Genomic DNA, 20,551 nt, shown 5'->3' with positions numbered 1-20,551 from the left:
CAAATCAAAACCACAATAAGATGCCATTTCACACCCACTTGTATGGCTATAATTAAAACAACAACAACAAAAAGACTGTCAAGAAGACAAGTGTTGAAGAGGATGTGGAGAAACTGGAGCCCTCACAGACTGCTGGTAGAAATGTAAAATGGTAAAACCGCTTTGGTAAACAGTCTGGCAGTTCCTCAAAAAGTTAAATATAGGGGACTTCCCTGGTGGCACAGTGGTTGGGAATCCGCCTGCCAATGCAGGGGACAAGGGTTCGATTCCTGGTCCAGGAAGATCCCACATGCTTTGGAACAACTAAGCCCATGCGCCACAACTACTGAGTCCACGCACCACAGCTAGTGAAGCACACGTACCTAGAGCCCATGCTCTGCAACAAAAGAAGCCCCTGCTCGCTGCAACTGGAGAAAGCCCGTGCGCAGCAATGAAGACCCAATGCAGCCAAAAAAATAAAACAAAATAAAATAAATAAACATCCTTGTGCTAAAAAAAAAAAAGTCAAATATAGAGTTAACATATATGAGCTGGCAATTCCACTCCTTGGTACATATGCAAGAGAAATCAAAACATACATTCAAACGAAAACTTGTACATGAATGTTCATAGCAGCATTATACATAATAGCCAAAACATTCCATTACATGGAAACAACCCAAACGTCCATCAACAGATAAAGGGTAAAATAAAAAGTGATGTATCTATAAAATGGCATACTACTGCAGAATAAAAAAGAAATAAATATTAATATATGTATGCTATGACACGATGAATCTTGAACACAGTTTACTAAGTAAAAGAAGCCAGTCACTAAAGATCACACATCATATGATTCCATTGATATAACATATCCAAAATAAGTAATTCTATAGAGGTAAAAAGTAGGTCAATGGTTGTCTAAGGCCGGGGGACTGGGGTGAAATAGGGAACAGCTGCTAATGGATATGAGGTTTCTTTTTGGGGAGGTGTTCTAAATTTGATTGTGATGATAGCTGCACGGCTCTGTGAATATACTAAAAACCATTAAATTGTACACGTTAAACAGATGAATTATATGCATTTAAATTATATCTCAAGCTGTTATTAAATATAAATATAAATTGAATATATATAAGAAACATATAAGTATATATGTGTCGATATATACAAACTAAATTTGAAAAACAAGTTTTCATGGTTCATGAAAAAATAAAAAGGAATGAGGCTGGTGAATTAGATACAAATTTGCCCAATGTCTTGCAAGGCAATAAAACTAACATTTGAAATTTTATTTTCTACTTGAGAGAAAAGAAATAATCACACCTGTCAGATTTCTATACATAAAATTCTAAGTTGACAGAGTTGTAAAATACAGTAAGTGTGAATAATAAGTCAACCAAAGTTGTATTCCTCTAGGTTTGTAAGACAATGTTCTACATTACAGTGAATGCCACGGTCATGTTTTTTCTTATTCTCATGTCTGAGATAATTTTTCTTAACAAAGGTTTCTCATGAGCATACCACCACAATTTTGCATCTGTTTTGTTAGGCAGAAAATGGCGGGGTATTTCCTCTTAGCTAAACACATGGGTCACCTAAAAGAGAAGGAATCTCAGAACTAAAATCAGAAGAAGTCATGTGAAACAAACCAAAAACCAAAGAGTTGACCGAGCAACTTTTTTTTTTTTTTTTTTTTCGGTACGCGGGCCTCTCACTGTTGTGGCCTCTCCCGCCGCGGAGCACAGGCTCCGGACGCGCAGGCTCAGCGGCCATGGCTCATGGGCCCAGCCGCTCTTTGGCATGTGGGATCTTCCCAGACCAGGGCACGAACCCGTGTCCCCTGCATCGGCAGGCGGACTCTCAACCACTGCGCCACCAGAGAAGCCCCCGAGCAACTTTTAAAATCTATTAGGATATTTTTTAAAACTACATGTAATTAATAACTATAACAATTATTAAGAGAAGAGAAAGCTAATTGGAAAACTCTCACCTGATAATAAAGTTATTATACCTACTTTAAAAGAAGATATCCTTGCAAGATAGAAGCCAAGATGCTATAAAAGTTGTTCAGTTTATAAATCCAGTAAAAGATGTGAAGCAATAACGAGATCAATTGACATAGCTGACTGACAAACCTTTGACTGGTAAAGACAGATTCACAGAGCCAGCCAAATCATAGCTAAACTGTACAGCTGATGAGAAGAAAAAAAAAAAAGCCAACAGAATTGGAAACAGACTAAGGTAATCCAGTTTAAGAATCATCATTATACCAGAGGTCAAACAATTATGCAAGAAGACTAGAAACTTTACTCAGGAAAGGAATTAAAGACAATGTTCTGGATGCTTAAAAGAGTCAATTATAATGCAGCTATCTTAGAGGAATGTGAAAGGCCATTTACAGCAACTGTCACTGAAATGTCCCAGGGTGTCTATGTATTTTAAGGATGAAACACAAAAACAGAAAGATATGTGTTTTTTTTTTTTTTACAAGTGGGAGAATATAAAGATGTTAGGATATTCTGTTCTATCACTTTATATTGATTGAATTGCCTGAGAATAGTCATTCAGATGGATTCACAGACAGAAAGTCCTGGATGAAATGTATATCAGACCCCTCAGAAAAAATACGTAAAAACCTTGGAAGTGAAAGGTAGAACATGGTGAATGACCGGCCCAAGATCCTAATTCTGCCAGAGGTTCCACCAAAGAATTTTTTTTGACCACCAGCAGGAATAAAAATGCAACCTGACCCCCCTGGCAGCTAAGATGGTATAGACAGAAGGGCAGTGAGCCAGAGACCAAAGGCACCTTGTCCTGACACCAAGGACAGTGGGGTAGGCACGTGTTTGCTGATGACAGAGATAAGAATGAAATGACTGGTTGGTGAGTTGAGAGCAATACGTTCTTGTTCTCATCCATCTGTTGCTTTGCGCAGCTTGGCGTTTGGAGACTGGTACGCTTGGGGAATGGGATGCATCTAACTATAAAGACAAGAATGAATGCTCAAATTCAGCAGACAAGAAAGCTTGGAGGGAGACCAACCGAGGGCCAAGGGAAATGGAGCCAAAAGCAAGACCAGGATCTGGCAAAGCTGTTTTTTTCGCTTAAAGGCAGAAAATAGCTATTGAAGGAGCTGCAGAACCTGAAACAATTTCTCAATGAGCTAAAAATATCCAGACAAGGAGTCCTGGAGATGTTGAAAGCCAGTGAGAGAAACCTAAAAGGACAAGTAGATTGCAATATTAACAAAAAGCTGGCTACAGACGTCAAGCTTAATGAATGGACTAATTAAACAATATTTTGAAAAATATAAGACATAAACAACAATTTATAAGTCTCTAGACTATCACAAAGGGATAAGCCAACACTGGAGGCTGTATACCATATGGTTTCTGAAGCATATTCAAGATTTTTTAACACAAATAGATGTTGCAAGTAATGCAAACAACTGTGACATAACATTTATTAGAAAAATGGGTCAAACAAATTGGAAGTATCCTTTTTGAATGGAAAATAGTCTTTAGAAAGGCAGAAAACACTGAGAACAAAAAAGAAGAACATACAATGAAAAAAGAGTAGAAATTTATTGATTAAAACATATAAAGTAAATGAATGAAATAAAGCAAGCCTGGCTTTATAAAAACAAAATCCAACAATCTCCCATCCCTAAGAGATACAAGTAAGCTGAAATATAAATGTGCTGTTGGTCAAGGTTTCAGATTTATTATGTCTTTGCAAACACAGAAAAGGGAAGGTCACTATTACAAAAATGATATTAGACATTAAAAAGAACATAAAACTATGAAAATTTAAGAACAGTACACCTTAATGTATAAACACTATAGAATAATATATCCTGAAGAAACGTTATGAAAACTGTCAAATATAATTATATCTGAAAGTGTCAGAAGTACATCACAGCAGATTGGGTAAGGAATTAAAACCTTCTCAATGAACAAGATCCATTGGTCAATGTCACTTCTTTTTTTTTTTTTTTTTTAATAAATTTGTTTATTTATTTATTTTTGGCTGTGTTTGGTCTTCGTTGCTGCGTGTGGGTTTTCTCTAGTTGTGGCGAGCGGGGGCTACTTGTCCTTGCCGTGCGCAGGCTTCTCATTGTGGTGGCTTCTCTTGTTGTGGAGCACAGGCTCTAGGCGCGCGGGCTACAGTAGTTGTGGCTCACGGGCTCTAGAGCGCAGGCTCAGTAGTTGTGGCTCACGGGCTTAGGTGCTCCGCGGCATGTGGGATCTTCCCAGACCAGGGCTTGAACCCGTGTACCCTGCATTGGCAGGCGGATTCTTAACCACCGCGCCACCAGGGAAGTCCACTTCTTGATCCACTATCCTAAATCTCTTAAGGACAAATGGTAAGATATAATTGACTGTATCTTAGCAAAAATTGTTGTTCATTTCTGTTCGCCACTTTCAACTTCCCTGCTGATTTTAACCTTACAAGTAGTTATAATGTCCAATCAACCTCTACACACCTCTCAGTGCATTGTCCTGTAACATTTGCCATATGAGCCACTCAAAAGCTATTTTTTTTTTTTTGGCTGCATTGAGTCTTCGTTGCTGCGCATGGGCTTTCTCTAGTTGCGGCAAGCGGGGGATACTCTTCGTTACAGTGCGTGGGCTTCTTGTTGCAGAGCACGGGCTCTAGGCACGCGGGCTCCAGCAGTTGTGGCACGAGGGCTCAGTAGTTGTGGCTCACGGGCTCTAGAGCGCAGCCTCAGTAGTTGTGGCGCACGGGCTTAGCTGCTCTGCGGCATGGGGGATCTTCCCGGATCAGGGCTCAAACCCGTGTCCCCTGCATTGGCAGGCAATTCTTAACCACTGTGCCGCCAGGGAAGTCCCTCAATAGATATTTATTATTGATAAGTGCTAACAAAATGCTTGTTGAGCAAACAAATATATACCAATATGAGAACAATACCAATAATATTGACAAAACAGCACCATTTGTTGAAAAGAATTCCAAACATCTAAACAGTAGTTTCTTTTCTCCACATGCCCTGAATAGAACACCACCTTTCTTTCCTTAAAATGCAAAGACAACATATCGTTTAAGATTATTTAAAACAACCTGATAAATACCAAGTAAACTTAAAAAAATGTATTTCTACTGACCTTGTAAGAATGTAAGGTGAAAATGAAGCTGGATTATCCTGCTCTGAAAAGAGGGGCATAGATCCTCCCATTATCCACAGACGGAAGTACAGAACAACAATAACCTTCAGAGAAAAGAAGATTTGGTAAGAAAATCATTGATTGTCGGGAGTAAGCCCCACCTTTCTGGAGGATACTTTCAGATGCTTTACAAATATTTTGATCTACAAACACTTTTCCTAGTGAGCATTTCTGTAAAATCCTAACATTGAAGATGAGTAGGAAAGTAATTGGGTAGAGGGAAGAGTAAACAATGAAGGTGAGGATGGAAAGGCAAGCAAATCTTAATAACAGTCATCAGTTTCAAGCACTTATTAGCTGTTATCCATTGTTATCCACTAAAGGCTTTCCATCCACCTGAGGCCTCCCAATTTGCCCAGAATCCCACAGCTAGTAAATTACAAGATCCAGGAGTTGCACCCATGTCATTGGTCTCCAATGCCCAGGTTATTAACCATCCCTCTCACAGAGCCCCATGAAAGTTAACTTAAACTATAATAGATGATACTTCTGTGTCCTGAATAAATACATTTGGAAGTGCTCCAACTCTCAAATGCTCTGGAGCAGACCACTCATGCAAGAGTTATTTCAACAACCCCAAGAAACATCTTTTGTGTCTACTCAGTGGAATTTTATCACTGAATGGTGCTATCCTGTTGCAAAGATGCATAAGGAAACCAGAGGCCAGAGACACTTCTGTGGCGATAAGTTCTGTTTATAGAAGAATGCACCCACACAGACCTTCTAGATGTCATTCTCATTTCAATAGGACCAATTATGTTGTTTCTGATAAAGTCAGAGGGAAATCTTTGCTTCAATAAAAGGTAAAGATTAATTTTGGGAGGTAGTTAAGCCTGGACTTTTTCCCATGAATATCACTGGCTTACTTCATGAATGCTTTTTATATAAGTGCAGCACTAGATAACCGATACAGCCAGGTTTGTGTTGCAGAGACAACACAGCATCAGCACCTTGAAAACGGCACGAAAAGTATTATAGTTAATACTGCTGGTGTCATTGAGTTCACATATCCCTAGAATGCTTCCATACATACATCCCAAGGCTTTGTAACATTTATAGCGTGTAAATTCTTTGATCTTAAGATCATATTGTTAGACGCTACTGCTGACTCAAACAATCTCGATCATGTCTCTGAGTCAAATTAAAGTGAAATATTTCTTATCAGATATTTCAAAAGCATATATGTACTTACATAACTTATGACCAAAATGGCCCTTTTTAAGAATGGCCTCATGGTAAGCAAGAAATTTCTATTGCGGCTTGCTGTCAGATACCTGAAACAGGAAAGAAAAAAACATCTTAAATAAGTGTCAGAGTCTACCACAAATAATGTTTTCCTTTCAAAAGAAGGCTGGAAAGGATCATAGCTAAGAGCATGGCTTCTGGAACCAGACCACGTGGGTTTCAATCCCCCAGCTCTGCTGCCTACTGTCTGCATGATCTTGGGCAAGTTTTCTAACATCTCTGCCCATCTTTCTCACTTATAAAAGAGTGGAAAATAATAGTATCTACTTCACAGGAAAGTTGTGAAGAATAAATGCGATAATATATGGAACACAACCTAACTGTAAACTAGTTAGTTATAAATATTACTATCCCATCTAATCCCAAATAACCCAGGTATTCTGGCAACTATATGATTACACTAGTCACAGGGATGATCTTAAACAAAATAAGATTTAATTTGCCTACTGAATGTAATTTGAGAGGGATGTCTTCCACCCAGAAACTAGCTCACAAATGTCTTACCCCTAAAAAAAAAGGATGCTAAGATTTTATGAGCTTAAGTAATTTATCCAAGGTAACAAAGTTATTAAGCATTGGTGGTCAAACAGAGCTCACCCGTATGCAGTGGATAATTTCCTCATCTGCCTATGACCTTTGGAACCAGACTAGGTTACAAGAATATCACTTCTAGAGGGGCAGCAACTTGTGTGGACCCTGCATCTCCCACAGTTCACACACTTGTACTCATCCACATAGAAGACATGTGATTGGCTGGTTTTAATAAAGACGATGAAAGGGAAGCAAGAGGAGATTGTCAACAAACTTCAGGAAACCCTAAAGTCCTTTTCACCTACAGGCAAATTTCTGTACAAAGTGTAGGGAAAAAAGTCAAACTGAACCACATAATCCAGCAAACATTTCCCACCTCATCCTTGTTTCCCCTGCCTTTTTTCATTTTTTTCTTTTACTTTTTTTAGTCTAATTTTTCCTCAAAGGACTCCTCCCCCAGAAACTCTTAAAATCTGCATTTGAATGTGGTATCTTCACACAGCAAGGATGTTCTATAAGGAGAGAGATCCTTTTGAAGACCTGAGTGGGTTAGCAGCTCACAAAGAAATGTCTAACTTGACTGCTTACAAAATACATGTGGTTCCTGTTTTGTTACAGCTAAGTGCATCCAAGTGGCACCGTAAGGAGGAGACAGTGTCACTAAGGGGCAAGTCCCTTCCTTCTAGCTTCCCTTTTCTTCTTCCAAAAAACAGTACACAGAGCCACCTCTTAGCAAGCTCTGGACTGGATCCACCACCAAGCATTACATTTAAATTCTTTCTTCTCTCAGCTCTCAAAAGAGAGCTTGGCAAGGAGTAAGGCCAGGAATACTATCAGCTCTCAGGAGGCAGGTGCATCTTTTCTGTCCTGAAATGGGCTTGAGGGAGTTTACCGCTTCCTGAAACTGCACAGGAGATTTTGTGTATGTCTGCATCTGTGCATTTCTTTGAGGCAAAGTCCTTGACTTTGATCTCCAGTGTCAGCTAGGTCTGTGATTCCAAAAAGTTAAAGCACTGCTACGTGCATTTTCTCAGCTCCCCCTCTATCACCATCATTTTCAGGCCAACTCAACAAAGACCAACCCTGGACATTTCTGCTATTCCTTTATAGGATGTGGATAAGTGGCAGCAGGAAGGGAAAGGGAATGGCAGTGTGGGAAGGAAAAGGGTTGCAACATTTCTGAATGAAAAAGTCCTTCTTGGGTTGGTCTGCTTTTAGAAACTTCATTTCTCAGGTTCCCTCTGTTGCTTGTTTATTTTAACACACTGGAAAAATTAGAAGTGGTTTCCCTTATATAAAACAAACCACAGGGTTTCAGATGTTAAACTTAGGTAATTCATATTTTGTTTCACTGAAAGCTCACTGTGATGGTTATTTCAGAGACATTTATAAAGTGTCGCTTTGTTTGCAAATTCTTCCTCCTTGAGAAGTTCTATTTCCTCAAAAAGTTCAGTTAAAGGTGTCAGATAAGTTACTCTTTAAATGTAGCATCCCAAAGCAATGAAAGCCTAGAACGACACAGGGAGCAGTGGCTGAAAAAAATGACCTCCTTTCAAGATTTCAATTTCCAGTTGTTGACCAAATTTAAACGAGAAAATAAGCCAAAATGACATGGCCCCCCTTTTTTGGTAAGCACGAGGTCAGAGGCTGAGGTTACTAGCTCATACACGGAGCAGTCTAAGAGGTGAATTTTCTGCATCTTCTCCTCCTCCCCCTCCTACAATGAAATTGGACAGTAGAATTTTTTCCCCCTTAGTCCATGATGTCTGTGAATTAGAAACAACAAATAATAATAATAATAAAAATAGCAAATAATATGTATCAGATACAAACGTAAGTGATGTACTAATTTCTTTGTAATTTCAACAATTCCTTGAGGAAAAACATTATAATTCCTTTTGTTTTTTTTTTTTTGCCGTACGCAGGCCTCTCACTGTTGTGGCCCTTCCCGTTGCGGAGCACAGGCTCTGGACGCACAGGCTCAGCGGCCATGGCTCACGGGCCCAGCTGCTCCGCGGCATGTGGGATCTTCCCGGACCGGGGCACTAACCCGCGTCCCCTGCATCGGCAGGTGGACTCTCAACCACTGAGCCACCAGGGAAGCCTGTAATTCCTTTTTAATAGAGGAGGACACTGAAAAACTAGAAGTAATACTTAACCATATTATCAGATTATCTCAGCTACTCATTTCAATCACAAGTTAATATAGCTGAGCATGACTTAGAAACACAAGGATATGCAAATGCCACCACTGCTAATTTTCAACTTCAGTCAAATTCTCCATTGTTTTCCCTGCAAAGCCAGAGAACATGCCAACAACAAAACCAAACCACTGAGGAAAGCACTAGAATAGGAAGCAAGGGTCCAGGGTTCTATTCTTGTGCTTCAAACTAATTTGTTGCATAACTTGGTAGAAATCTACAGGAGCTTCATTTCCTTGCTATATCAATGACAGTTAGACTCAGTGGTTTCAGGGTCCCTCTCAGGTTCAAAATATTATGATCCTTGGATGTTCTCACCAACTGATGACATCAAAGATGACAAATAAAGAAAAACATAGAAAAACCTACTGACATTTAAAAAAAGGAATGCCCAGCAATTAGGGTGAAGCAAATACTAGTTGATCCCTCACTTTTAAGCAGACCCTTGAAATTTGCTGATGCACATGAAAAAAATATTTTAACATTAGCTTGGGGTATCGGCATTACCAAATTCTGCATTTTTAACGATTTCTGATTTTAGGCAAATAAAGTAAGATCAAGATTATCCAAAATGAATTTCCTAACCTGTGCACCTCACACCCCAAGTTTTCTGACCCCAAATTTTCTAACTACTAACACCCACCTCCTCAGTTGATCATGTTCAAATACTCAGAGCTAACTGGGACTTCTCACTGAGGTTACCCTCCATAGATACTCGGTCCTCAAATGCCATTGAGAGGTCTTAGGTGAGACCAGGACAACCTGCCACCCGAAGTTGTAAGCAGCTTTTTTCAGGAAAGAACTCTCTGCAGGAGGTCCCTTTTGTCTTGTCACTTTAGCAAAGCTATATTTTAACTAACTTCTGGCCCAAACCTTTCAAATCTTTTGATCACACAACACTTTTCCTAACCTGTTGGTTCTTTCCTTAGATCAAAGAAATAGAAATGAAGAATAAGTAACGAACAGATGACCAGATCTCTTCCCTAGCTTTCCCCTTCAGTAATCTCATAAACAAACTGTGTGAACAAGATAAGCATTTAAAAAAAGATCACAGGGGGCCCACAGGCCTGTGCACAGTGGGGGATGGCAATGACTCTGACCCCCTATTTCAATGATTAACTGAGATTACTTCCCCTTTTTCCCTTTAAAAACTTTCAGAGTCACGCAGAACATTCAGAGACGGTTTTGGGACACAAGTCTGCCTTTCCCCCAGATAACCAGCTTTCTGATAAAAGGAACTTTTCTGTCTCTACCAGCGCTTGTCTCTCGTATCCGAGATCTGAATTCGGTAACAAAGTCACCAACCCCATAATCTTTTTTCTTTTTTTTTTAATTTATTTATTTTTATTTTTGGCTGCGTTGGGTCTTTGTTGCTGCGCGCGGGCTTTTCTCTAGTTGCTGCGAGCAGGGGCTACTCTTCATTGCGGTGCGCGGGCTTCTCATGGGGTGGCTTCTCTTGTTGCAGAGCACGGGCTCTAGGCACTCAGGCTTCAGTAGTTGTGGCTCGCGGGCTCTAGAGTACAGGCTCAGTAGCTGTGGCGCACGGGCTTAGTTTCTCTGCCACATGTGGGATCTTCCCAGACCAGGGCTAGAACCTGTGTCCCCTGCATTGGCAGGAGGATTCTTAACCACTGCACCACCAGGGAAGCCTCCAACCCCATAATCTTGAGGGTTAAATGAATGCTTATTATTTTAAGTCACTGAACTTTAACACAGAATTATTGTGTTAATAGCTAATTGATACATACAGCAAGATGATCAATAAATGTTTAGGGACCCTAACAGAATTTTAAAAAGATTTATCTGCCCCCACTCACCCTCTTTTCTTTATCTGTGTTTTCCTTACCCTCCAGTGCTAGACTGGGTACAAAATACGAACTCACTGCTTGGGGTTTGGACAGTGAGCTGAAGGATTCCTGGTGGATTAAATGAGAATACTATATTAGACTATCCAGCCCTTCTCAGAAACCTGATAATTTTTGCCTTAATAACAGCTCCAGTGGCAAATATCTCAGCTACAAGTTATTACTATTTAGTAATACACTAATAAACTGGGACTTCCCTGGTGGTCCAGTGGGTAAGACTCCGTGCTCCCAATGCAGGGGACCCAGGGTTCAATCCCTGGTTGGGGAACTATATCCCACATGCATGCCGCAACTAAGAGTCAACATGCCGCAACAAAGATTCCACATGCTGCAACTAAGACCTGTCGCAGCCAAAATAAATAATTTTTAAAAAATCAATATACTAATAAATTATAGAAAGCTATATACAAAATTCCTTCTAGAACACCTGTCATACTGATTTAATTTCTCCTGCTCTTTCAAGGTAGTAAAGAAAATTAACAAAGAGTCACATACTATGACCAAAAAAAGAAAGAAAGAAAAATAATTTGAATTCAGGGCTTTTTAGAGTAGGAGTTTAGAAATCCTGCTTCTCTTTGAAACAGAGAGAGAAAAGGTCTCTCAGTTGACCAAAGTAGCAAAGACATAGCTCACATTAGAAAAGATGAAAAGATTAACAAAAACAACAAAAGAAATTTAAGTGTCTTCGGTTTCTCTCTTTGATTGCACTCTCCTTGAACCCATAAAGTGCCTCACCTAAATTGCAATAACCAGTGGCATTCTATAGAGGAGCAGAACTACTTTTGATGTCTTCTTTGATATTCAAATGCAGATTCCAAAGGGAAGGAGCTGTTTTAAGATAAAATGAATTTCTAAGTTCAATCTACTCAGAAACCCAAAGTGACTTTCAGTACCCCATTCTGTGGCTCTGGTAACATTTCTTCTTGAAAATTTAAACTCAGCTCAGCAGGTTACTTGCAAAGAAATATTTAGATTATCACACATAGAATAGTGGAAATAAAGACAGAGAAGGCAAAGGGGGATATGATTTCAGTTCTTTTAACCATTCTGAAAATCAGAGTTAGAAATGGAAGGGATCGAAACAGCTCAGGTAGTTTTACAGGTGAAAAGAAAAAGAGCCCCAAAGTGTTATTTGACTTGCAAAAGGTCACGTTCCTTTAGTGTCAAAGGTCAATGAGTTCAGGCTTCATTAATTTAGTCAGAGGGGCTAATTTATATTCCTGCTGCAATGAATTTAGTCGGAGGCACCAATTCTTATTCTTTCTATATGTAAACCAAAAATTCAGTTTTGGTGATTATCACTCTTCCTTGTCATTAAAGTAGCAGGCTAGTTTCAATTCATTAATAATAGGGGATACTTAATGCATTTAATATATGTCAGTCCCTGTGCTAAGTGCTTTACCTTTTAAATCTCATTTAGTTCTCATACCAGCGCTGTGAGTCCATACTTGTCCCCACCTTGTTAATGAGGCTGAAGGAGGTACTCACTCGGGATCTCGAAGCTGGCAAGTGGCAGAGGTGAGACCCAAACCCAAATCCACAGCACCCGCTACTCGATGCAGCATAAAAGTAAAACGGAGTTGCTTTATTCAGCACACTTTCAACACGGATTATTTATTAAATGGCATTTCTGCTTGGTAACAACACAGTGACTTCTACTTAATTAAAAATGATAAAGTTCATCTTTATCAGTTAGTACCGATCTACAATAAAACCTATAATAAAAACTTTTCATACCAATGAATGGGCTGAGGCAGTGCACGATTCTTGAGGCGTCTTTTAAGAGGTATCCATTTAAACGTTAATGTATGTAGTGATTGCTGCAGGTCGAAATGCAAACTCCATGTACAGTGGGTTGATTCAGAAATTCTAAATGAGAAGAGATGGCTACAAGGAGAAGGTGAACAGGATTAGGAGGGTGTGACTGCGCCGTGATATGATCAGCCAGCCCCACAGGGAGGAGCTGCAGGCAGAAACGGAGAGGGAGATGAGGATGCCCCAAGAGAGGGACAATGAAGCTGACACCTGAGGAAGAGGAGGGGTGAATTGGGCGAGGAGAAAACGTGAAAAACACATATACGGAGGCCTAGGATTGAGAGTTGGGAAGCAGGATGAGGAAGTGAGAGACGGTCATCTAGCTGCAGGATTTAACAGTGGCAGAAGGCTGAGCGGGGAGGCTGGAGAGGCAGGCTGGGGCCACGTTACCATGGTGCTTCACATCCCACTGTGGAGTCTGGGCTTTGTTCTGACGGTAGTGAGCAGTCAGTGAAGGGCTTGAGGCAGAGATGACCCAATCTGATTTCCAGAAGTGGGGCATCGGCACTGTATGACACTGGTACCGTGTCCACACTGAGGTCCATAACAGAGAGCAAAGGGCCCAAAAGTCCAAAGGGGAACATGGTGGACAGAACTTATTCTGGAATTTCCTGAGATATCAGATTTAGAAACAGATGTGAGGTTCTAGTCCAAGTAGGTGGAGAGACCTTTTCATAAGGATAAATAAGAAAAGCTTGTGCTGTTACGTCTATTTAGCAGTATGATTTGGGTGTTAAGTTTCTTCTTAACATACTTTAATTTTATGTTAATTGGTCATTAATTTAGTGCATGTATAAAATCTTTATACTAACCAGAATATTTAATTTGCCATAATAGGAACGTATCACAAGAAGATGCATATTACGTATTTGTCTGGCATTTTCTATGTCAAAGGGCTTTTCAATCCAGTCTAACATTTAATCCTCGAAAGATCCACATGAGGTGGCCAGACAGGCAGCACTGGCCTCATCTTGCAGATCCAGACCTGGTGAGCAGTGAATCCAAACCAGAATTGACTTTTCTGATGCCCGACTGCATGCCTTTTCACTGTCTCGTCTCCAACGATGCTGAAAGACAGCACTTGCTATGGGTTTTCCCTTATGCCTAACAGTCCAAACTTGTACACCAGAGTCTCTAAGAAACCCATGGAAATGAAATCACTGCTACTTGCAATACATATTTGTGCAGATACACAAGTAAACTTTTGCACTAAGAAAGAGATTAAAAACAGACAAACTATCATCACACCTTCTGATTTTATCCCCTTTATTGGGATAAGTGGGCTGAGAAATTCAAGTACAACTAAGCTAGTGAAAAAGAGTATTTGATATTGGATTGTCCTGGTAAACTGAAGAAACACACATTCTGTTAACAATAATAGTAGTGAAAGTTTTTTGTGCCCCTGGCACAGTTCTTATGTGTATAATCCTTAGCACATTCCTATAAGATGTACACTCTTAGTATCTTCCTCTTACAAGGAGAAAACCGAGGCATTAATGGTCAAGTGACTTGTCCCAAGGTCCCACAGGTAGTAAGCCAGAAGAGTCAGAATATAAAACCACCCTGTGCTCTTAACCATCAATGCTCTGCTATCTTTCAATCACTGCCAACTGAATATGTTTTCACCTTCCAGGAAGATGATTAAACTTCAAATACTACTCTCAGAAGTACAAACGTACCAATAACATGTTTTAAAGGATGTTAATTCAGGATACCAGAAGATACCTGATCAATTCAGGAAATTAACAAAAAGGCCGCTACAACTACATCTCTGTGAAAAACAACAAGCTATTCCAACAACAATGTTTAATTTTTTTATTATGTAAGTTTCAGGTTACTGCATTATAGTTCAACGTCTGTATACACTACAGAGTAATCGCCACCCCAAGTCTAGTTATCATCCATCACCATACCGTTGACCCCTATCACCCATTTCCCCCACACTCCAACTCCTCCTCCTCTGCTAACTATTCATCTGTTCTCTGTATCTATAAGTTTTTGTTTTTTTGTTTGTTCGTTTTTTTTTTTTTTTAATTCCACATATGAGTGAAATCATACATTACTTATCTTTCTCTGTCTGATTGATTTCACTTAGCAAAATACCCTCAAGGTCCAAATGGCAGGATTTCATTCTTTTTAATGACTGAGGAGTACTTGATGGATGCTTAGGCCGTTTCCGTATTTTGGCTATTGTAAATAATGCTGCAATGAACAGAGGGGTGCCGAAATCTTTTTGAATTAATATTTTTGTGATATTCAGATAAATATCCAGAAGTGGAATAGGTGGTTCATATAGTATTAATAGTTCTACTTAATTATTTTGAGGAATCTCCATACTGTTTTGTACAGGGGCTGCACCAATTTACAGACCCACCAGTAGTGTACAGCAGTTCCCTTTTTTCCACATCCTCTACATTTGTTATATCTTGTCTTTTTGATATGTCATTCTAACAGGTGTGAGGTGATATCCCATTGTGGTTTTGATTCACATTTCCCTGATAATTAGTGATGTTGAACATTTTTCCATGTGCCTCTTGGTCATCTGTAGTCTTCTTGAGCAAAATGTCAATTCAGATCCTCTGTCTAATTTCTAATTGGGTCGGTTGTTTTCTTGTTGTGTTTTATGAGTTCTTAATATATCTTGGGTATTAACTCCTTATTGGATATATAATTTGCAAATATCTTCTCCCATTCAGTAGGTTGCCTATTTGTTTTTATGATAGTTTCTTTTACTGTGCAAAAGCTTTTCATTTGATGTAGTCCTGTTCGTTTTTTATTTTATTTTTTATCTTGCCTTTGGAATCATATCATAAAACATATCATAATCATAAAAACATTGCTAAGATCAAAGTCAATGTAGTTACTGCCTACATTTTCTTCTGGGAATTTTATGGTTTCAGGTCTTATATTCAAGTCTTTAATCCACTTTGACTTAATTTCTGTGCATGGTGTAAGATAATGGTCTGATCTGATTCTTTTGCATCAGTTTTCCCAACACCATTTATTGAAGAGACTGTCCTTTCTTCATTGTATGTTCTTTGCTCCCTATTGTATAGTAATTGTCCATAGATGAGTGGGTTTATTCCTTGACTCTCAGTTCTGTTCCATTGATCTATGTGTCTGTATTTGTGCCAGTACCATACTGCTTTGATTACAATAGCTTTGTAGTGTAGCTTGAAATCAGGATGTGTGACACCTCCAGCTTCATTCTTCTTTCTCAAGATTATTTTGGCTGACAGAGGTCTTTTGTGTTTCCATACAAATTTTAGAATTAGTTTTTCTAGTTCTGTGAAATATGCCATTGAAATGTTGTCAGGGATTGCACCAAATCTGTAGATTGCTTTGGGTAGTACAGACACTTTAACAATATTAATTCTTCCAATCCCTGAACATGAACTATCTTTCCATTTTTTGTATCTTCTTCAATTTCCTTCATCAGTATTTTACAGTTTTCAGTGTACAGGTCTTGTATCTCCTTGGTTAAATTTATTCCTAAGTATTTAATTCTTTTTGATGCAATTGTAAATAGAATTGTTTTCTTAATTTCTCTTTCTCATATTTCATTATTAGTATATAAAAAGACCACAGATTTCTGTACATTGATTTTGAATCCTGTAACTTTACTGAATTCATTTATTAGTTCTAACAGTTTTTTTGGTGTAGTCTAGGATTTTCTATATATAGTACCATATCATCTGCAAATAGTGACAGATTTACTTCTTCCTTTCCAGATTGGATGCCTTTTATTTCTTTTTCCTTATATAACTGCTGTGGCTAGGACTTCCAATACTATGCTGAATAAAGCAGGGAGAGTGGACATCCTTGTTTTGTTCCTGACCTTAGAGGAAACACTCAGCTTTTCACTGTTGAGTATGATGCTAGCTGTGGATTTGTCATATACGGTCTTTATTATGTTGAAGAACATTCCCTCTATACCCACTTTGTTGAAAAATTTTATCATAAATGGATATTGAATTTTGCCAAATGTTTTTTCTTCAACTAATGAGACAATCATATGATTTTTATCCTTCATTTTGTTAATGTAGTGTATAATGTTGACTGGTTTGCAGGTGTTGAACGATCCTTGCTTCCTTAGAATAAATCCCACTTTATCATGGTGTATGATCCGTTTAATATAGTGTTGGATTTGGTTTGTTAATATTTTGTTGAGGAGTTTTCCATCTATGTTCATCAAGGATATTGGCCTGTAATTTTCTTTTTTTTGTGATGTCATTGTCTGTTTTTGGAATCAGGATAATGCTGCCTCTGTAAAATGCATTTGGAAGGTTTTCCACCTTTTCAATTTTTTGGAAGAATTTGAGAATAGGTATTAAATTTTCTTTAAATGTATTATACAATTTTCCAGTGAAGCTGTCTGGTCCTGGGCTTATGTTTGTTAGAAGCTTTTTGATTACTGTTTCAATCTCCTTGTTAGGTAATGGATCTATTCAGATTTTCTATTTCTTCATGATTCAGTCTAAGAAGACTGTAGTTTCTAGAAATTTATCCATTTTTTTCTACTTTGCCCTATTTGTTTGTGTATAATTGTTTATAGCAGTCTCTTATGACCCTTTGCATTTCTGTGATATCAGTTGTAACTTCTCTTCCATTTCTGATTTTATTTATTTGAGCCCTCTCTCTTTTTCTTGGTTAGTCTAGCTAATGGCTTGTTGATTTGGTTTATCTTTTCAAAAAATCTTTGTTTTGTTGATCTTTTCTATTTTTTTAAGTCACTATTTCATTTATTTCCACTCTGATCTTTATTATTTCATTTCTTATATTAATTTTGGGCTTCATTTGTTCTTCTTTTTCTAGCTCCCTTAGGTGTAAAGTTAGACTGTTTGCTTGGCATTTTTCTTGTTTCTTGAGGTAGGCCTGTATTGCTATGAACTGTCCTCTCGGAACCACTTTTGCTACAACCCATAGATTTTGATATGTTGAATTTCTGTTTTCATTTGTCTCTAGGTTTCTTATTTCTGCTTTGATTTCCTTGATGACCTGTTGGTTATTCAGTAGCATGTTGTTTAATCTCTACATTTGTATTTTTTTCCGTTTTTTTCTTGTGATTGATTTCTAATTTCATACCATTGTGGTTGGAGAAGATGCTTGATATGATCTCAATCTTCTTGAATTTATTTAGACATGTTTTGTTACCTAACATGTAATCTCTCTTAGAGAATCTTCCATATGCACTTGATAAGAATCTACTCTGCTGCTTTTGGATGGAATATTCTCTCTATATACCTAATTAAGTCAGTGTGGTTTAATGTATCATTTCATTTGATGTTTATTGATTTTCTGTCTGGATGATCTATCCATTAATATAAGTGGAGTGTTAAAGTCCCCTACTACTATTGTATTGCTTTCAATTTCTCCCTTGAGTCTGTTAATATTAGCTTTATATATCACGGTGCCCTTCTGTTGGGTGCATATACATTTATAAACGTTATACCTTCCCATTCAAGGGAGGTCCCCTATGTAGGCTATGTGTCCTCTAGTTGAGATGGGGCCATGGCTGCTGCTGTGGTATGCTGGTGGGTGGGGCTGGCCTCCAAAACAGTTGCAGGGCCTGGCAGGCTATGAGGCTCGGCTGAGGGTGCAGGGGCATGTGGGGCTCTCAGAAAGACGTGTGTACTGGTGCTAACAGGTTAGATGGAGATTTCCAAAATGCCACCTGCCAGTGCCAGAATTAGCAAGGTAGCCTGAGGTCATAAAAATGATCCCCACCATTGTCTCAGTTCCTGGGGAGCATCCCTCTCCAGCAGATGCTTCAAGACTAGTAAGTGGGTCCCCTTCACCAATGCCCCATGCATTTTTTTAATATAGTGTTTTCATACTGGTTTTTGGTTAGAGTGAGTCTACATGTAAGCCCTTTAAAAGCAGGTTTCCATCCCCTGTAGCTCTATGGCTTTCCTGGGTGTCTTCCCCGTTGGCTTTCAAAGCCAGGTGTTTTGGGACCTCATCTCTCCTGTGCAGAATTACAGGGTTGAGGCGCCTGATGTGGAGCTTGGATCCTTCTCTCCTCAGGGAAAGGATCCATACCTTTATGCTCCTTCGGACTGTGCATTGCTGCAGCTGGGGTGTGGCTTGTTCTTTGACAAGATTGTATCTCTGTTTCTCCTACCCATCTCAATGCTGTCTTTCCACCCTTTATTGTAGAGACTCTGTTCATCAAGTTTTCTGGTCCTTTTCAGAGGGAATTATTCCACATGTAGCTATAGATTTGTTGTGTCCATGAGAGGGGTTGAGTCCAGGATCTTCCAATGCTGCTATCTTAAACCCTCTCCCCAGCAATATTCAATTTAACAAGCAAAATATTGAATATTAGAAGCAATATATGAAAGGATTAAATGCATACATTTAACATTTACATAACAGCTAACATTTATTAGGTGCATAACATAGGCCAGAAATTGTTCTAAGCACATGCATTAACTCTTTAAACACGCACACACCACCACCAAAAACAAATAACAACTATGAAGCAGGTGTTATAGCTATTCTCATTTTATAGATGGGGAAACTGAGGCATAAAGAAGTGAATGAACTTTCCTGAAATCATAAAGCCAGTAATTAGAAGAACTGGGGCTTGAACCTACGCACCTGGTTCCCTAGCCCATGTCTCAACGCTACACCAACCTTTCTGTACTTTCTTAACAGCCCCAAGGAGCAGTTCACTTGATAAAGGACTAAAGGAGTTCAGAGAAGGAAGAAATCAACATGGGCTGGAAAAGGAAGGGAGGATGTAGGGAATAGGCGAGACTCGACCTGGGCCTAGAGGGACAAAAGATGGGAGAGCAGGGGAAGCCAGAAGGGGCTAAGAGCAGGGGTGCCCATATTGCTGCACAGGGACTGGAGTAAGCACAGCCTTCCCTGGGCAATGAGGGCTCCCTGCAAACACAGCAAAGGAGCCACTACACCTGTACTTGCTGCACTCCTCAGTGTTTCACAGTCAAGTGTCTGAAATCTGAATGCAGAAAAGTTAAATTGAAACTATAAAACCCTGATGGCTTGAACAGCAGTAGAATATACCTAAATATGATTGATGTTGATTCCACCTGCCTTTTGCTTAGCCACATGTGGGCAAAGCCATCTCAACCAGGCAGCTACCTTTCCCCTAAGCTTCCTCACCTGGTGTCACCCTTGTCATTAGGGCTCTTTAAGTACCTGGAGCAGGACCGCCTCTCCCCACAGTCCCAACTCTGACCTGCTCCCTAGGTACCCAGGACATAGACTGGGCCACCACTGCTAATGGGAGAGGCCATCTTGTGTTACAGGTCAGCATCCTTTCTTGGTCTCTCCTCCACTGTTGCATCTATGTAGAACAGAGGCCAGGTTGGCCCAGCTAGGTCTCTCTCTATCCCACTTTCATGCTTGTAACTGGGAGAGGAACTTAGGCTGGGGTCTGTGCTACAGATCCAGGCAGCTTAGATTTAGGGCAGGGAGAGGAGAAAGTCTCACTTAAACCTTTACAAAGTCACTTTCTCCAATCCAGCTTTCAATCTAAAGCCTTGCACAGCCTACTCACCACCCCCACCCCCCGCCGCCGCATCCTCACGCACACTGTAGCAACTCGTAACAACAGACAGTAAATCCAGAAGCTCCCAAGCACACATGGTTCCATTCATTGAGTTCATGTAGAGGCCAAGGAGGACATTTGGCAGACTGGGCTTCCTGCAGACCATGGCTACTCCTGAAATAAATAACCTCCCTGCAGCATTGCCCT

At 39.5% G+C, this 20,551-nt stretch overlaps 1 protein-coding gene across 8 annotated transcripts in view; it reads right to left on the bottom strand.

The window, feature by feature from the left end:
- The window catches only part of TMTC1 (transmembrane O-mannosyltransferase targeting cadherins 1), a 263,389-nt gene that overhangs the window by 135,688 nt on the left and 107,150 nt on the right, over positions 1-20,551 (bottom strand). For 7 of the 8 annotated variants that reach the window (XM_019935766.3, XM_073788882.1, XM_073788881.1 and 4 more), the window contains 2 exons: positions 6,361-6,442; positions 5,109-5,212 (listed from right to left, as the gene is read on the bottom strand). The exons of the other annotated variant lie outside the window; for it this stretch is intronic. In XM_019935766.3, coding sequence (XP_019791325.1) covers positions 5,109-5,212; positions 6,361-6,442 — 186 coding nt within the window. The remainder of the gene's footprint in view (positions 1-5,108; positions 5,213-6,360; positions 6,443-20,551) is intronic. 8 annotated transcript variants of the gene reach the window in all.

Source organism: Tursiops truncatus, chromosome 11, assembly GCF_011762595.2.
Source record: "Tursiops truncatus isolate mTurTru1 chromosome 11, mTurTru1.mat.Y, whole genome shotgun sequence".
NCBI classification, from domain to species: Eukaryota; Metazoa; Chordata; class Mammalia; order Artiodactyla; family Delphinidae; genus Tursiops; species Tursiops truncatus.
This window is presented reverse-complemented; position numbering and strand designations above follow the sequence as displayed.